Source organism: Hemitrygon akajei, chromosome 6 (genome assembly GCF_048418815.1).
Source record: "Hemitrygon akajei chromosome 6, sHemAka1.3, whole genome shotgun sequence".
Classification (NCBI taxonomy): Eukaryota; Metazoa; Chordata; class Chondrichthyes; order Myliobatiformes; family Dasyatidae; genus Hemitrygon; species Hemitrygon akajei.
In genome coordinates, this window is record NC_133129.1 from 54,573,557 (window position 1) to 54,590,565 (window position 17,009).

Sequence of the window (17,009 nt, forward strand, 5' to 3'; positions counted from 1 at the left end):
TCACAGCTTTATGGTTGTAAGTGGCTTTGGATTTGTACTCTTTACTCTTTTCGTTCAAGTGTCAACATTCAAATGCAGATGACACAACAGTGATCGGGTTGATCTCCAACAGTGACGACTCAGCGTACAGAGCGGAGATATAGAACTTAGTGAGCTGGTGCTCAGAGAACAGCCTGTCTCTTAATACAGCAAAGACTAAGGAGCTAATTATCAACTTTGGAAAGTCACGGGATGACGAGTACGCTCCAGTCTACATTAACAGAGACATAGTGGAGAGTGTCCACTTTCAGGTTTCTGGGAATACACATCTCGGAAGACCTTACATGGTCCACTAACACCACAACAATAGTTAAGAAAGCACAGCAATGCTTGTTTTTCCTCAGGATGCTGAAGAAAGCTGGTCTACCTGAACAGATGCTGGTGACCTTTTATCGCTGCACCGTAGAGAGCATCTTAACATACTGCATCTCAGTGTGGTATCTCAGTTGTACAGCAGCTGATAGGAAAGCACTTCAACGGGTCATCTGTAGTGCACAGAAGATCATCGGGACACAGCTCCCAGCCCTGGAGGACACCTACAGCTCAGGCTGCCTAAGGAAAGCTACAAGCATCTGTAAGGACAATACACACCCATGTAATCATCTATTTGAACTTCTTCCATCTGGCAGACGTTATAAGATTTTCTATGCCCACACTTCCAGACTGAAAAATAGCTTTTTCCCCAGAGCTATAATTGCTCTGAACCAATCGATCAAGCATCATCCATAAATTTGTTATATTGTTACTTTTAATACTGGTTTTATGGCTGTCATGCATCTGTGTTGTGCTTTTCTACTGCTGAACATTGCTTGTACTGGCTGGTTACTTGATTTTATTTATTGTTTATTTTATTTGTTGTTTTATAGCATCGAGTACGAGAGTTGCAAACTCATTTTTGCTGTATCGGTGCATGACAAATTGTACTATGCAATGACAATAAAGATATTTCTATTTCTAAGATTGTCAAAACCTCCTGTACCTGTCCCATTTTTACTTTTCTATCTTCACTATTTTGGGAAGCTCCTTAGAAGTGTTTCCTGAAGAAGACTGAGAGAACTTGTGTTTTGCCACTTTGCAAACCTTTCAGTACCTGTTTACTCTTTGCAGTCTGTAATTTCTAGGCCACCTGGGCAAGATCTCCTTCAATATTCTTCTTACTTTATTTTTGCTTCGACTGTATGTGTAACAAAACAGTATGCAAATTATCTCCAACAATGGAAAACCTACTTTGTGTTTTTTTTGGAGTAGTTTTCCCATGATCAGAATTAACTAGCAAATAAAATAAATAAAATGCAAAAGCTCTGTGAGTATAAACATGGATTGTGCCAAAGATTGGTGATGGTCCACTTGAACCATATGTAGTTAAGATAATTGGCCTTCTAGTTTGTTTACTAATGACTCTTTGTACTGAACTATTGACTGCTTCTTTAGCCAGGTTTAGTTTTATTATTTGGTCTTCCAAATTACTAGTGTACAGTTTCTTCTGATTTTTGCTGGAGTTGTGCCAGAAATCCTGAACACCACCATTTTGGAGATTGAGTGCAGGCATGTATATTAAGACAGCTTGCAGATTCATTGTCGCCAGAAAGTTCTGATTTTTAACTCAGAATGTTTAGAGCTTTTTAAAGCCGAGTTGTGATCTTCATGCACTTACTGGCTTTCATGAATGTAAAATAAATAAAATCTATGTGATCTATAAATGATGCCTGCTGCATTTTTGGTATGTTTGCTCTCTGTAGCTTAGTTTGTGGGAATTCTTTTGTGATGTTGTGGCTAATTGAGCATGAGTGAAAATCCGAAGTGATGAGACAGAAAAACAGTTCCAACTTCAATTGGCTTGATCATTTTGAAACCTTATAATTATGCATTGAGCTAATACATAATGCCTTCGAAGTTTCTTTGTGGCATGATACAGAGAATAGTACTGTACACATGATGAGGATGTCAATAATTTTATATCAACTGACAATGCAAAACACTGATTTACATCAACAAATGAAAGTTGTAAACAAAATAAATTCTGCAGTTGCTGGAAATCCAAAGCAAGACACAAAATGCTGGAGGAACTCAGCGGGTCAGGCAGCATCTATGGGAATGAACAAGTGGTTGACATTTCTGGCCAAGACCCATCTACAGGACAGGAAAGAAGGGGAAGATGCTAGAATAAAAAGGTGGGGTGGGGGGAGGAGGATAGCTAGAAGGAACAATACCTTATATTCCGTCTAGGTAGCCTCTAATCAATTTCACGAACTCCTTCCCCCCCCCCACCCCCCACCGGTCCCCATCCCCTTTTCCCTCCCGCACCTTATCTCTTTGCCTGCCCATTGCCTCCCTCTGGTGCTTCTCACCCCTTTTCTTTATTCCATGGCCTTCTACCCTATTAGATTCCCCCCTCTCCAGCCCTGTATCTCTTTCACTGATCAACTTCCCAGCGCATTACTTCAGCCCTCCCCCTCCCAGTTTCACCTATCACCTTGTGTTTCTCCCTCCCTCCCCCCACCTTTTAACTCTACTCCTCATCTTTTTTTCTTCAGTCCTTCTGAAGGGTGTTGGCCCAAAACGTCGACAGTGCTCTTTTCCATCGATGCTGCCTGGCCTGCTGAGTTCCTCCAGCATTTTGTGTGTGATAGCTCGAAGGTGATAGGTGAAGCCAGGTCAGTAGGAAAGGTAAACGGCTGGAGAGATAGGAATCCGATAGGAGAGGAGAGTGGACCATAGGCAAAATGGAAAGAGGGGGGCACCGGGAGAGGTAATTGGCAGGTGAGGAGCGATAAGAGGTCATTGCGGAGAAGGAACAGGGATTTTATTTTTAACTGGAGTCAGGTTGGAAGCTACCCCGACAGAATACATGGTGTTGCTTTTCCACCCTGAAGGTGGCTGCATCATGGCACAAGAGGAGGCCATCGGTCGTGACGTGAATGAAAGTTGTGACAGACCTTTGCCATAAGTTGTCCCTTGTTTCAATATCACACATGAAAAGTGACATTCTATCCAGTGGGGAGTGGCAGGGGAAAGGAGAAGGAAATGGGTTAGATGAAAGGATGTAATATGAGACTGGGATATAAACACTGTAAACATAGGAGAATGGGTATCTAATTAAAGATGCTGTCCTAATGAAATGTGCTTTCTGTGACTGATGATGTTTGCCTTTTTCCAGCAAATTTGGCAAAGAAACACTCGTTTAGATACAATTTCAAGAGCTGATACCAGATAACCACAAATCATGCTTGTGTGTGTCGATAATGATTCAGAAATTATTTGCAAAATGGGTGCTCCAAACAGCTTCAATATGTACAATTGGAAAGTGATACAGGTAAAAATGAGAAAAGTAGAAGCAGGAATAGGTCAGCAGGTCCTGCAACCCCTCCTGCCATTCAATATCATCATAGCTGAACTGCGTTGGCCTCAACTCGCCTTGTGTACCAGTTCCCCATAACTCTTACTTTGATCTTTCAAAAATATCCCCACTTCAAATATATCTAGTCATCTGGCCACCACCACCCTTGGGTGGGGGGGGGGGGGGGGGTTCACAAAGAATTTCAGAGAATTACTGCCTACTGATCGCTGTTGGCTATAACTGTTGGAGACTGAAAAATGTTGCACCATCAATACTGAAATGGAAGTGGCAAGAGCCTTATCGACTCAGAATTAGGCTGCAGTGATGAGTAAGATCAGAACTTTTATTTGTCTACAAAGCAGAAAGAATTGCTGAATGTAATTGTATGTTTTCCCATCTCTTCTCCCAGAGCACGCAACCATTCAGCTGTCCAGTTCCAAGATAGGACAGACATGATATTATGATACAGTCAAGGCTGCTAGAAAGTGGAAGTAATTGCTGTTCTATTTTCTGAGGGAAAGAACAATTTCATGTCATTGTTAAACCACAAATATAACTAATTTTTAATGTCACATTATCCCTTGTTTGCAGACACATCAGAAATGACTTGCAGAAGGCATCTTATCTTACTGCCTTGATTTTTCAGGGGCAAAACGTGTTGAGATCTTGTGAATCCTCTTGATATGTCCTCTTCAGACAACTTGTTTTTTTGCAGCAGAAAATGCCTTCATACATTTGAACAACATTTCTAATTAGTGCTTAAGTTTATATAATTATTTTAAAACATGGTTGACAATAAAAATTCTGAGAATTTGCTGTTGGCATTAGAATTTTTAAACAGTAGAAAATGTTGTAGTATGGCTTTTGAATGGAAGCCTGAAAATAGAAATTCTGAAACCTGACATATTGATTCAGTATCTGTAGCATGATCTTTAATGTTGTGGAAATCATAGTCTGAGTGTGCAGAAAATCATGAGTTAAATGTAACAAGTCATCTTATATACGTAGTTGACTGATTTTAGCACTTTGCCCCCAGGTTGTTAAAAACAGCAGTATATCAGATTCCTGTATAGTTTGCCTCTCCAAGTTAGGTTTTGATGTGTTGCCTCTGGACAGAAATTGAAAAGAATAAATATCAATCAAAATGTGAAGCTAAACTGAAAATAAAACTTGTAACAATTTAGGAATGTTGAAAAGTTTCTGTTTTCCAAGAGAAACAGCCAAGAAAATTGTCAGATTTTTCCTTTGGCATTAGGTTGGGACCTAGAATTTGGCAGGAGTTTAAAGCTGGCTGATGCCTATGACTCGCATCTGAATGTAAAATTTCATGCTTATTACTTATTGATATTTATTTCTATTTGCATTAGCACAGTTTGTTGTCCATTGATGCTGTTTACAGTTACATAAATTTGCTCAGTATGCCCGCAGAGAAAGAATCTCACGGTTATATACGGATGACATGTATGTACTCTGATAAATTTTACTTTGAACTTTAATGTTTGAGGGGTTTTAATATAACCAGAAATCAGAATCTCGGGTGTAAGATGCAAATCAGAGGAAACAAATGTGTAATTAAGTGTTCGTGGTTCATTAGGTAAATGAAGCATGAGCAGGCAGATGGAATTTTAGGAAGGGGTGACTGGAAAAGGGGTTGAGATTTGGGGAGCAGTTAGGACGAAGATAGGTATTACAGATGTAACAAATGGCAGCTGAGTTTGAGTAGCTGCAGTCGGGGAGTATGATGTTGAGATGGTGCTCTTGGGCCAAAGGAGCCTGTATGAACAAGAGGGAAAAGGCCATGAAGGATCTAATGAAGAAATACATCTGGTTTAGCAATTAAAAAAAAATTAACAAAAGAAAGCTTGCAAGAGGATCTAGTGCTTTCCTGGTGTATATGACAAATTAACTCTTCTTGGGCTTCCAGCTGGGTACAACTATCGATTTTAACCAACGTTTCAACGACAAACTCTTGCCACCTTCAGCAGGGGTGAGGCCTGGGCACAACTAGTCTGGTGGTATTTACACCCCCGTCACCTGATCCTCCTGACTGGCAAATCCTCATTCAATCATGTTTCTGCTGTCCCTCCTTGTTTACAATCAAATTCCAGTTCTTACCTAGAGCGAGACCTTCGCGTTTGTTAAAATTCTTTCCCTCTAGTTTTGTACCAATGGCTGCCTTCACCAGGCAGTCCAAAAGCAGCTGGTGCGGCACCGTAGTTTTGTGCTGTTAGAGTCAATCCTGTGGTCATTGCGAATTCAATTTTATGCTGCTGCTGATTTTTCAGGGTAACCCAAACAGGTACATCTCCTGTGCTCCTTGATCATGTAACTGCCAGCTGTCCTAAGTTCCAGGTATCTTTGATCCCCAAAAGCTGTGATCTGAGCTTCATTGTGGGTTTGTGAATGGTATTAATCCGGGAAAACCAGGAAACCCAACAATGAAGAACCTATTACAACTGCCTGTCTTACCTGTATTTCCATGGTTTCTAGAAGGATTGCCAGGATTCTGAAGAAATACCAGATTAATACCATCCACAAATCCGTATGGAAGCTCAGATCAAATCTTATGCAGGTCAAAGGTGATCTGGGACTCGGGACTGCGGGCTTTTCCTGGATTTCCTGTGAATGCAGGGCAGTGTATATTGGCCAGGAGCACAGAGGGTGTAGCTGTTTGGTAGTTTGCCTCCCAGGTGCCAGGGTCCGGGATGTTTCTGATCACATCCACGATATCCTGAAGTGGGAAGGAGAACAGCCAGATGTTGTGCTACATATTGGTATCAACGACATGGGTGGGAAAGGGAGGAGGTCCTGAAAACAGACTACTGGGAGTTAGGAAGTTGAGAAGCAGGACCTCAAAGGTAGTAATCTCGGGATTGCTGCCTGTACCATGTGACAGTGAGTATAGAAATAGAATGAGGTGGAGGATAAATGTGTGGCTGAGGGATTGGAGCAGAGGGTAGGGATTCAGATTTCTGGATCATTGGGACCTCTTGGGGCTATTGGGGAGAATTTAAACTAGAATTGCTGGGGGCTGGGAACCAAACTGAAGAGATGGAGGAAGAGGCAGTTGGCTCACAAATAGAGAAAGCTTGGAGACAGTGCGAGAGGGAGGATAGGCAGGTGATAGAGAAGGGATGTGCTCAGACTGATGGTTTGAGATGTGTCTATTTTAATGCAAGGAGTATTATGAGCAAAGCAGATGAGCTTAGAATGTGGATCAGTACTTGGAGCTGTGATGTTGTGGCCTTTACAAAGACTTGGATGGCTCAGGGGCAGGAATGGTTTCTTCAAGTGCCAGGCTTTAGATGTTTCAGAAGGGACAGGGAAGGAGGCAAGGGAGGTGGGGGTGTGGCACAGCTGATCAGAGATAGTGTCACGGCTGCAGAAAAGTAGGAAGTCATGGAGGAATTGTCTACTGAGTCTCTGTGGGTGGAAGTTAGGAAAAGGAAGGGGTCAATAACTCTACTGGGTGTTTTTATAGACCACCCAATAATAACAAGGTCATCAAGGAACAGATAGGGAGACAGATACTGGAAAGGTGTAATAATAACAAGGTTGTTGTGGTGGGAGATTTTAATTTCCCGAATATCGATTGGCATCTCCCTAGAGTGAGGGGTTAGATGGGGTGGAGTTTGTTAAGTGTATTCAGGAAGGTTTCTTGACACAATATCTAGATAAGCCTACAAGAGGAGAGGCTGTACTTGATCTGGTATTGGGAAATGAACCTGGTCAAGTGTCAGATTTCTCAGTGGGAGAGCATTTTGGAGATAGTGATCACAATTCGATCTCCTTTACCATAGCATTGGAGAGGGATAGGAACAGACAAGTTAGGAAAACGTTTAATTGGAGTCAGGGGAAACATGGAGGCTATCAGGCAGGAACTTGGAAGCATAAATTGGAAACAGATGTTCTCAGGGAAACGTATGGAAGAAATGTTCAGGGGATATTTGCGTGGAGTTCTGCATAGGTACGTTCCAATGAGACAGGGAAAAGATGGTAAGGTACAGGAACTGTGGTGTACAAAGGTTGTTGTAAATCTCAAAAAGAAAAGAAGAGTTTATGAAAGGTTCAAACAACTAGGTAGTAATAGAGATCTGGAAGATTATAAGGCTAGCAGGAAGGAGCTTAATGAAATTTGGAGAGCCAAAAGGGGCAATGAGAAGGCCTTGGACAGGATTAGGAAAACCCCAAGGCATTCTACAAGCATGAAGAGCAAGAGGATGAGATGTGAGAGAATAGGACCAATCATGTGACAGTGGAAAAGGGTGTATAGAGCCGGAGGAGATGGCAGAGGTACTTAAGGAATACTTTGGTTCAGTATTCACTACAGAAAAGGATCTTGGTGATTGTAGGGATGACTTGCAGAGGACTGAAAAGCTTGCATATGTAGATATTAAGAAAGAGGATGTGCTGGAGCTTTTGGAAAGCATCAAGTTGGATAAGTCCCCAGGACCGGATGGGATGTAACCCAGGCTACTGTGGGAAGCGAGGGAGGAGATTGCTGAGCCTCTGGCGATGATCTTTGCATCATCAATGTGGATGGGAGAGGTTCCGGACGATTGGAGGGTTGTGGATATTGTTCTCTTATTCAAGGTTCCTTTATATGTAGGTTTGACTCTGTGGTTAGGAAGGCATATGGTGCATTGGCCTTCATCAATTGTGGGATTGTGTTTAAGAGCCGAGAGGTAATGTTGAGAGGACATGTTCGGCACAGCTTTGTGGGCCGAAGGGCCTATATTGTGCTGTAGGCTTTCTATGTTTCTAGATCAAAACCCTCTGCTCAAGATAGAAGTTATCTTAGAAAACCTCTCTGGAGCGAATCACTTCAGCAAAGTGGACTTAGCTGAGGCCTACCTACAGATGGAGATGCAAGAAGAGTCCAAAGTGCTTATCACAATAAGCACTCACAAAGGGCTTTATCATTGCAATAGACTTATTTGTGGAACAGCACCTGCATGAGCACCAGCACTCTGGCAGAAAGCTATTGACCAACTGCTACAAGGCCGTCAGACTTGGTGGAGGTTAGCATAGGAGACCAGGATTTATATCATACCTTTGTACTTTCTCCAGATGTGCCTGTAAACTTATGTGGAAGCAACTTATTTTGTAAAATATGAGTTAATAATTCCTGCACTCCTGAGGGACAATGTGTATACCAGAAGAGTCACTAGGGGAAAACACTATTTCAGTAGTAGTCAGCCTGTTTTGTGTAAGTGGCAGTTACTCACCACCCACTTATCAAGGAGTTTGGAGCATTTTTCCGAGAGTACCTTGTAAGCCTTTGGAGATTTCTCTAGATTTTGTTCAGATCTACAACTCAGTAAGTGGCATTGTTATCTTCGCTGTACGGCTTATTTTGACTTCGCTGGAAATCTTTCCCCGGAGGCAGAAGAGGGGATTGCTAGATTGTATAAATCAAACTTGGTCTGCCCCTGGTTTATCACAAGCCGTAAATCAAGTTTGTGAACAGTGTATGGTATGGATTTTACAAAATCCAGGGAAACTAGGATTTCATACACCACACTCTGATAAAATGTTCATGCATTTACAAATGGATTTTTATAGTATTACCTTCGAGTGAAGGATATAGATATAAATTCGTTATTGATGTTTTTTCACAATGTAGAAAGAATGATGCGGTTACGGTAAGCGAATGTTTATTGAAGGAAATTATCCCGAGTTTCCCCTGGAAATTGTCTAGTGACAATGATACCCTCTTGACTGGGAAGGTAATGAAAGTATGTAAGGCCTTTCAGACTGACCAACATTTTCGTTGTAGTTACCATTCTCCGCAGAAAGGCTGAATGGAATGATTAAAAACAAGCACTTTAAAATGTGTGAGCAATTGAAAAGTTAATGAAGCGAGTCAGGTTTTTCTGCTAATCAAAAGAAACGGCATAGGTGATAAACTACAAAAACAGTCTGATAGAGACGGTGAGTGAAAGAGTGCTAGTTCAATCGATAGCCATTGTATGAAATTTCAAAGCGAACTAAAAGCAAACTGGAAAAGCGCAGTGAGTGGTCTTGCTCGTGATGAGACTGCTGCTAGTCTGCCCTGGGAAACACCTACTTCTGAAGCTCCGCTTAAGGAATTACAGTTCGTGTCAAACTGTCTCCTTGTATAGCACCACCATCCGAACAGAGGAGAATTGCACGACTTCGGGAACAGCCACACCATCTTGCTCCCAAGGAGTTATAGGGTGGACATGTGGACTCTACAGGGTCCCCTAGTGACTGATATGAGAATGACAGTAGTGTAACAAAAAGACTGACAACTATGCAGATGAAACTATTGCGAATGAATGTATTCACAAGCTGGTAGCGGATCAGTCGACCATTGCTCAACCACTCAACAATCTGCTGAAGGACAGGAAGTGCTCAGGCAGCCCTGTGACTCTTAATGAAGAACAACTGAAAGTTGTAAGTCGTAAAGGTGAACTTGTGTACTGCACCTGCATTAAGAATCCCTAATAGGACTATTCGCCCTGTATGTCAATGCAAAACGCATGATAACAGTCTTAATTCAAGAACATGGAGACCGACCGCATCCTGTTGGCGATTACTCTGCCAAAGATTTGATTCTTTTCACCGATGGCTCCTCAGTGATTGAGAGAGGGATTCTGATGCTTGCTTCTGGAATCAAAGAGCATTGATTGCAACTGGAAGGGTAAGGGCCCCTATCTGGGGAGCAAGTATAAAACTAACAAACCTCAGTCCTTCATTTCTGCTGAACACCATTTATTGAGTATGTGGTTACCAGGCCTACTCCTAGCTGCCGTGTATGTTCCCCAAGTATGATAAAAGGTGGGAGAGAGCCATGACCCTAGAAGGGCTTCTGTGATCTTGCCCATTGTAATGCTCCACAGCACCCTCTGATCCAGTGGCACCAAAGGTCCATAACAGAAACTGAGAGATTCTGGGTGATTGCCTTTCTGGGATATGGGACTGCGAGATTGTCCCAGGATCTGATAAATATGGTATCGGCTTTGGAGAACATAGTCAATGAAACTGCATTTGTCTTTGATCAAACCTGACAAGGATTAACCAAGTTGTCAGCAGAACTGGTGGCTGTTTGAGAATCATTGCAGAACTGAGTGGCTTTAGATTTTATTCTATCAGAAAAGGGGCACTATTGTTGCTAGACTTGCATACCTGATGAATCTGTAAATATATTAACTTGGCAAATTACATCCGAGAAGCTACCAAACAGATTAAGAAAGTGGGGGATAAATATCATAACTATTATGTTCCAGGAGGGTAGATAGTGGCCATTTGCGATGCTGGAGGAAAGGTGGGCAACCATTCTGTATTATGGTGTAACTATTGGTATTGTAATAATGGATGTTATTCTTTTACGATTTTTGTATGAGATAACAGGACAAAGGAGAGGGTATTAAGGAAAGGAATGGGTACTTGTTGAAATGAATGGTTGAAAAGGAAATTTTGGGTAGGACTTTGTAACAGCATCATTGCTTTATATAAATACATGGATATGCATATTTCAATTACTGTATTTAGTGAAACATAGAGTTGTCATGAAATGACAAAAAGGAAGGAATGTGGAAATGTACATGTAAAAAAAAATGGCATTTTAGTCTTTTTTTTAAAAATGGAGCCTGTATTGTACCAAAGTGCTTTGCTGATATTGTTTGTGCAACATTCTGCTGATTGGTCTTGGGTATATGACAAATTGCAGAAAGACAAGCAGATGTGTTACTGAAAGAATGCCAAGGACACTGATTAAGCAGACTTATAGAATGTCCTTAAAATGAAGTTAACACTTGGGTACAAAGGATTGACTATGCTGTCTGTTTTCTTTAAGCAATCACTGGCCCTTGTGTGGGGATGGTCTTCCCTTGTAAGTAAAATAAACATGCTTATGATTGATCCACTCTGAGTTAATTGTTGTTTGCTATAAAATGTAGCAAAAAGATGCACAACAGAGAGAATTTGCCATTAGATGGTTGCATACAAAAGATACTTACACTGGCAACATGGAAACTTCCTGGATGGCTGTGGACACCCTCAGCAGTAGTATACATAATGATAGGTGTTGAATATGTTTTGGGTGCATGTAGTTTCAAGAGGAATGCTGTAGAAGACTTGTATATATGTTAGGCTCTTACTGTTGGTTGATAATATAGTGTGGCTACATTGGAGCAAGTAGGAAAAATATCCATCAAAAGATCACAAAAGTGGAATGTGGATCAATGAATATTTATAGTTTACTCAAAACCTAAAATATCTTGTAATATTCCATTGTTATAATGTTCCTCGTAACAAAAATTGTAGCTGTAATGTTTTCCCCTGTCAATTAAAGGCATAGAATAGGCAAATTCATTGAAATGTTATTGAGGTGAAAAGTGTAATATTTACTAGGGTGCAAATACCTACAAATATCTATTGCAGTCCTTTATCAGGGCTCATTGTGCTTAAAAAAGCTCTTTTTTCCTCCATTTTAAATAGGTTCCACTTATGTAAGTACCTGAAGTACAAAAAAAATCAAAGCAAGGGCATGTCTGTTTAGAAACACTGCATGTGTATCGAATAATACCTATTCTTTAGTAGCACTGATTTATTTGTGGAACTGTCTGTTGTGAATATTTGAAATATCTGAACCAGAGGCAACATAGATGAAGGTTAAGAAGTAGAATGAGGGAATTTGGTGCAGCCTTGAGAAATATGTCATGTAATTCACTAAAAGGAAGAGCAAGTTTTTGAAGTAATGCAGACAGCAACACCTTTGTTGTCAATTTGCATTACATTTGGGTGTCATACTTGAATAAATGTAGAAATGCTTGGATCCAAAACAAAGTTCTGGGCTTGTTTTCAAGTTCAAATCTTTTTGAATGCTGGGAAAATACTGTTGTGTATATATAAGCTGTTCAAGTTGAACGCATTTCGAGTGAGAAACTGTGTTTTGCAAATGCAGCCTTTTAAGAAAATAAAAAAAAATCAGACGCTGTAAAGCTGAAATGATGGAAACACTCAGCAGGATACAGGTAGTGCCAGTGGAAAGAGAAACAGTTAATGTTTCAGCTCAAAGGACCTTTATAGGAACTATGATAAAGAGAAAGGAAGTTAGTTTCAGGCTGCTGTGAGTTTGTGGGACAAATAAATAGGATGAAGGCCCTGAGCTTCCAATTACTTGTCACTTTCACTCTCTAACCCATGCCCATCCTGACTTATCTGTTCAAAAGATGTTCAGTATGAACTTGGTGGGGACAGCACCTCACCTTCCCTCTAGACATTTGCTGCATTTGGGGGTCAATATCAATGAACTTGCTTTCTCTATTTGTGTCAGAGCTGGCCACTGCACCCATGTTATCCATTGGAAGTATTAACATTTCTTTCACCAGACACTGTCTGAGCAGCTGAGAATTTTTTCCTACTCTGATCTGTATTTTACAGCATTTGCCTGTCCTCCCACCTTCCCTCCCTCCCTCTTTGAACCCCTCTTGATAACTTCCACAAATCAAAAGTTTTATCTTTGGCCCTTGTCACCCCTGTCAGTGACTCAAGTGATTTAATAATCAAGGTAATTTGTTTCTTTCCTTCTTGTCAATATCTTGATCTAGCTCCATTTCTCATTACCTTTGTCATCACCTACAGACTTGCAGCTCTGCTTAATGTTGTCATGTCATTTGTACTCTTCACGCTTCATCTGTTTCCACTATTTCCATTCCTGTGTCCCTTGTTGAACTTCTTTTCACCATCTGTAGCATTTTGGCACTGAATGAATGAAAGACTAGTTATTTATTTCCAAATAAGGATGGTCCTTGATTTTCATATATTAAACTAAAGAGTATTTTTTTCCCCTCATGTTTTAAATTCTTGCATGACCTGAATATCCATGTCTCTGTCTCCTGTGGATCTGCATCACCTACTGCATATCTTGTTTTTATCACTGACTTTGTTTCATGCTTCCCCAAGTTGCCCTACAATTGGTCCTGAAACTTTAGCCATCTCAGCATAATCTAGAAACTCCCCATCAGTTATTTGAATAAGAAGATGCTTTTCCCCCGGATATTCTGGACAACATTCCTTTTTCTAATCATACGCTGGAATGAGAATATAACTGGCATGGCAAGCAGTTATTATTACCCATCTCTAATCTCTCTTGAGAAGTTGTGGCAAGTTGCCTTTTAGTATGGCTGCGTGGATGTTTTCTTGGAGACATAATAACATTTTGATCCAGATTAATCAAGGGAAAAGTTTTTTTCTGAAGGAAGCGTGGTTTGTGGCTGGAGAATACCACTTTTGTTGTTTTTGATGATCAAAGTCAAAGATTTATTGTCAGTGATTACCTTAATAATTGACTGCAGTACATTTTGTAAGTGGCGTGGACCAGTGAGAGAGTGAGTAAATGTGGAGTGACAATTGGAAAATTGTTTTTTTTACCCAATAATGTTGATGTTGGAGCAGGTGAAATGTAATCAATCATATTCTTGATCTGTATGTTCTGATACATAAAATCATAAATTCATGGAGTACTATAGCACAAAACAGCCCTTTGGCCCCTCTAGTACATGCCAAAATGTTATTCTGCCTAGTCCTTGGACCAAACTCCTCTATACCATTCTTATCTAAACATCAACCATCAAAAATGTTGCAATCAAGCCCACACCCACTTCTGCTGACAGATTTTTCTAGCATTCTCACCACCCCTGAATGAAGTTCCCCCTTATATTCACCGTAAACATTGACCTTTCACCCTTAGCTTATGAGCTTAGTTGTAGTCTCATCCAACCTCAATGGAAAAAGTCTGCTTGCATTTCATCTCATAATTTTGTATCCCTCTATCAAATCTTTCCTCATTTTCTTCTGCTTCAGGGAATGAAGTCCTTACTTACACAGTCTTTCCCTGTAACTGAGGTCCTCAACCCAGCACCATCCTTGTAAACATGAGGAAATCTGCAGATGCTGGAAATTCAAGCAACACACACAAAATGCTGGTGGAAAACAGCAGGCCAGGAAGCATCTATAGGAAGAAGCACTGTCGACATTTCGGGCTGAGACCCTTTGTCAGGACTTTTTAAAACTTGCATCATCTAAAGGGATCGGGGTATGGAGAGAAAGCAGGTACAGGGTTCTGAGTTGGATAATCAGCCATGATCATACTGAATGGCAGTGCAGGCTCGAAGGGCCAAATGGCCTACTCCTGCACCTATTTTCTATGTTTCTATCTCTTTTTGAATTTCAGTACAAGTTATGTAGTTATGTATGCTTTTGAAATGCTTGTGTTACATGAGGTTTTGTTTTTGGGAATGTAGATAGATAAATACTTTATTTATCCCCATGGGGAAATTCAACATTTTTTCCAATGTCCCATACACTTATTGTAGCAAAACTAATTACATACAATACTTAACTCAGTAAAAATATGATATGCATCTAAAATCACCCTCTCAAAAAGCATTAATAATAGCTTTTAAAAAGTTCTTAAGTAGTTTACTTAAATACATTGAGTCCTAACCCCGGCACTTTAACATATATTACTCCTGGCGGTTGAATTGTAAAGCCGAATGGCATTGGGGAATGTGACAAAGAGAAATGTTTATAACCATTTGAACTTGTCAATGGGTCATTGAAGAAAAGTCTTGATTTACATTATAATTTTATATTACAGATAAACGAATTGGTGGATGCTCGTGATGAGGTCATTGGAGCCTGGTTTGAAGCTCACATTGTAAATGTAACGAGGAAAACTAAGAGACAGGAAAATGACTCGGAAGGTGCCAATGGAAATGAAAGGACAGGAGCATGTGCTCAATTTGTTAAAGATCCCTTGGACCAAGATCAGTCACAGCACTGTAATGGGATCACTTCAAATAATTTGGACTGTACGCCATCTACGTCTAACGTGGATTCTGCAGACAGTGATATTATATATCATATCAAATATGATGAGTAAGTCTAGTCCTTACTGCTTGAAGTCAACTCATTTTTTAAAACAAATGATACTGAGTTCGGAAACATGTACTAATAAGTACAGAAATTTGGAAGTGTGTGTTTAAGGATTGCATAGACACAATTAACCTCCATTTTGCCACAACATGTTGCACTTAATTTAACAGTAAACATACCTCTATATAGTAAGCATATTTTTTGTTTACTAGTGATGCTACAGTACTCTTGTCGGTTTTACTTTGCTTGCATTGAAAGAAATTTTAGAGGTTGTATCTTTTTCTATTACTATTTTTTCAGGATCTAGGCATTGCTGATGGTGTCAACATTGTTTCTCGTATCTAATCGTCCCAGAAAGTGATAGTGAGATTCTTCTTTGAATTTCTGCTGAAAGTACTGCCATAGTTGCAGAAGGAGTTCCAAAATTTGGAGATGGTGATAATGAGGGAAAGGCCATATTTGCAAGTCAGGAACATGAGATTCTGCAGATGTTGGAAATCCAGAACAACGTGTACAAAACCCTTGAAGGTTTCAGCAGGTCAGGCGGCATCTATTGAAATGAATAACCAGATGACGTATCAGGCTGAGACCCTTCATCAGGACTGGACAGGAAGGGGGAAGATTCCAGAATAAGGAGGGGGAGGGGAAGGAGTACAAGCTAAAAGGTGATAGGTGAAGCCGGGTAGGTTGGGGAGGGGGATATTAAGTAAGAAGCTGGGAGGTGATAGATAGAAAAGTAAAGAACTGGAGAGGAAGGAATCTGACTGAAGAAGAGAGTGGACCTTGGGAGAAAGGAAAGGAGGAGGGGCAGGTAAGGTGAAGAGGTAGGCGGTGGGGGGGGAGGCAGAATGGGTAATTGAAGAAGAGGAAAGGGGGAGGGAGGAAAATTATTATTGGAATTTGGAGAAATTGATGTTCGTGCCATCAGATTGAAGGTTACCTAGAAGTGAGATGTTGCTGCTCCAACCTGAGAGTAGCAGCATTGTGGTGGAAGAGGAGGCCATGAACCAGCATGTCACAATGTGAATGGGGTTTGGAATTAAACTAGTTGGCCACAGGGAAATACTGTTTTTTGCTGATGGAGTGAAGATACTGGACAAAGTGGTCCCCCAATCTATGGTCGTGCTTACCAATGTCGAGGAGGCTGGATACGGTAGATGACCTCCAACAGATTCACAGGTGAAGTGTTACCTCACGTGAAAAGACTGGGGGCCTGAATGGAGGTGAGGTTGATGGGCAGGATTGTGTTCATCTTGGAGGGGAACAAGTAAGGGGTAGTGTTTCTGTGCATCTGAGTTGGAGTGTATTGAAATTGTACAGAAAATTGTCAAATGAAGCTGTTAGTCTTTACTCTTGTATGCTAGGCCCAGATCGGGGAAAAGAGCAAGGTTAGAAAAAAACTTCTAATTTAAAGGTAAAAGTTATAATTGTCATGAAAAAGGGAAGGAAGTGGAACTGGAATATGGACATTCTTGAAGTAGTAATGATGACTCAAATACAATGGATTCTGCTAATTGGGACAAATCAGGACAGCAACACACGCACAATGCTGGTGGAACACAGCAGGCCAGGCAGCATCTATAGGGAGAAGCACTGTCACGTTTCAGGCCGAGACCCTTCGTCAGGACTGACCTGACGAAGGGTCTCAGCTAGAAATGTCGACAGTGCTTCTCCCTATAGATGCTGCCTGGCCTGCTGTGTTCCACCAGCACTGTATGTGTGTTGC

General features: G+C 40.8%; 1 protein-coding gene across 1 annotated transcript in view; it reads left to right on the forward strand.

The window, feature by feature from the left end:
• The window catches only part of LOC140729076 (E3 ubiquitin-protein ligase UHRF1-like), a 146,328-nt gene that overhangs the window by 62,752 nt on the left and 66,567 nt on the right, over window positions 1-17,009 (forward strand). The window contains exon 3 of the mRNA XM_073048380.1: window positions 15,006-15,286. Coding sequence (XP_072904481.1) covers window positions 15,006-15,286 — 281 coding nt within the window. The remainder of the gene's footprint in view (window positions 1-15,005; window positions 15,287-17,009) is intronic.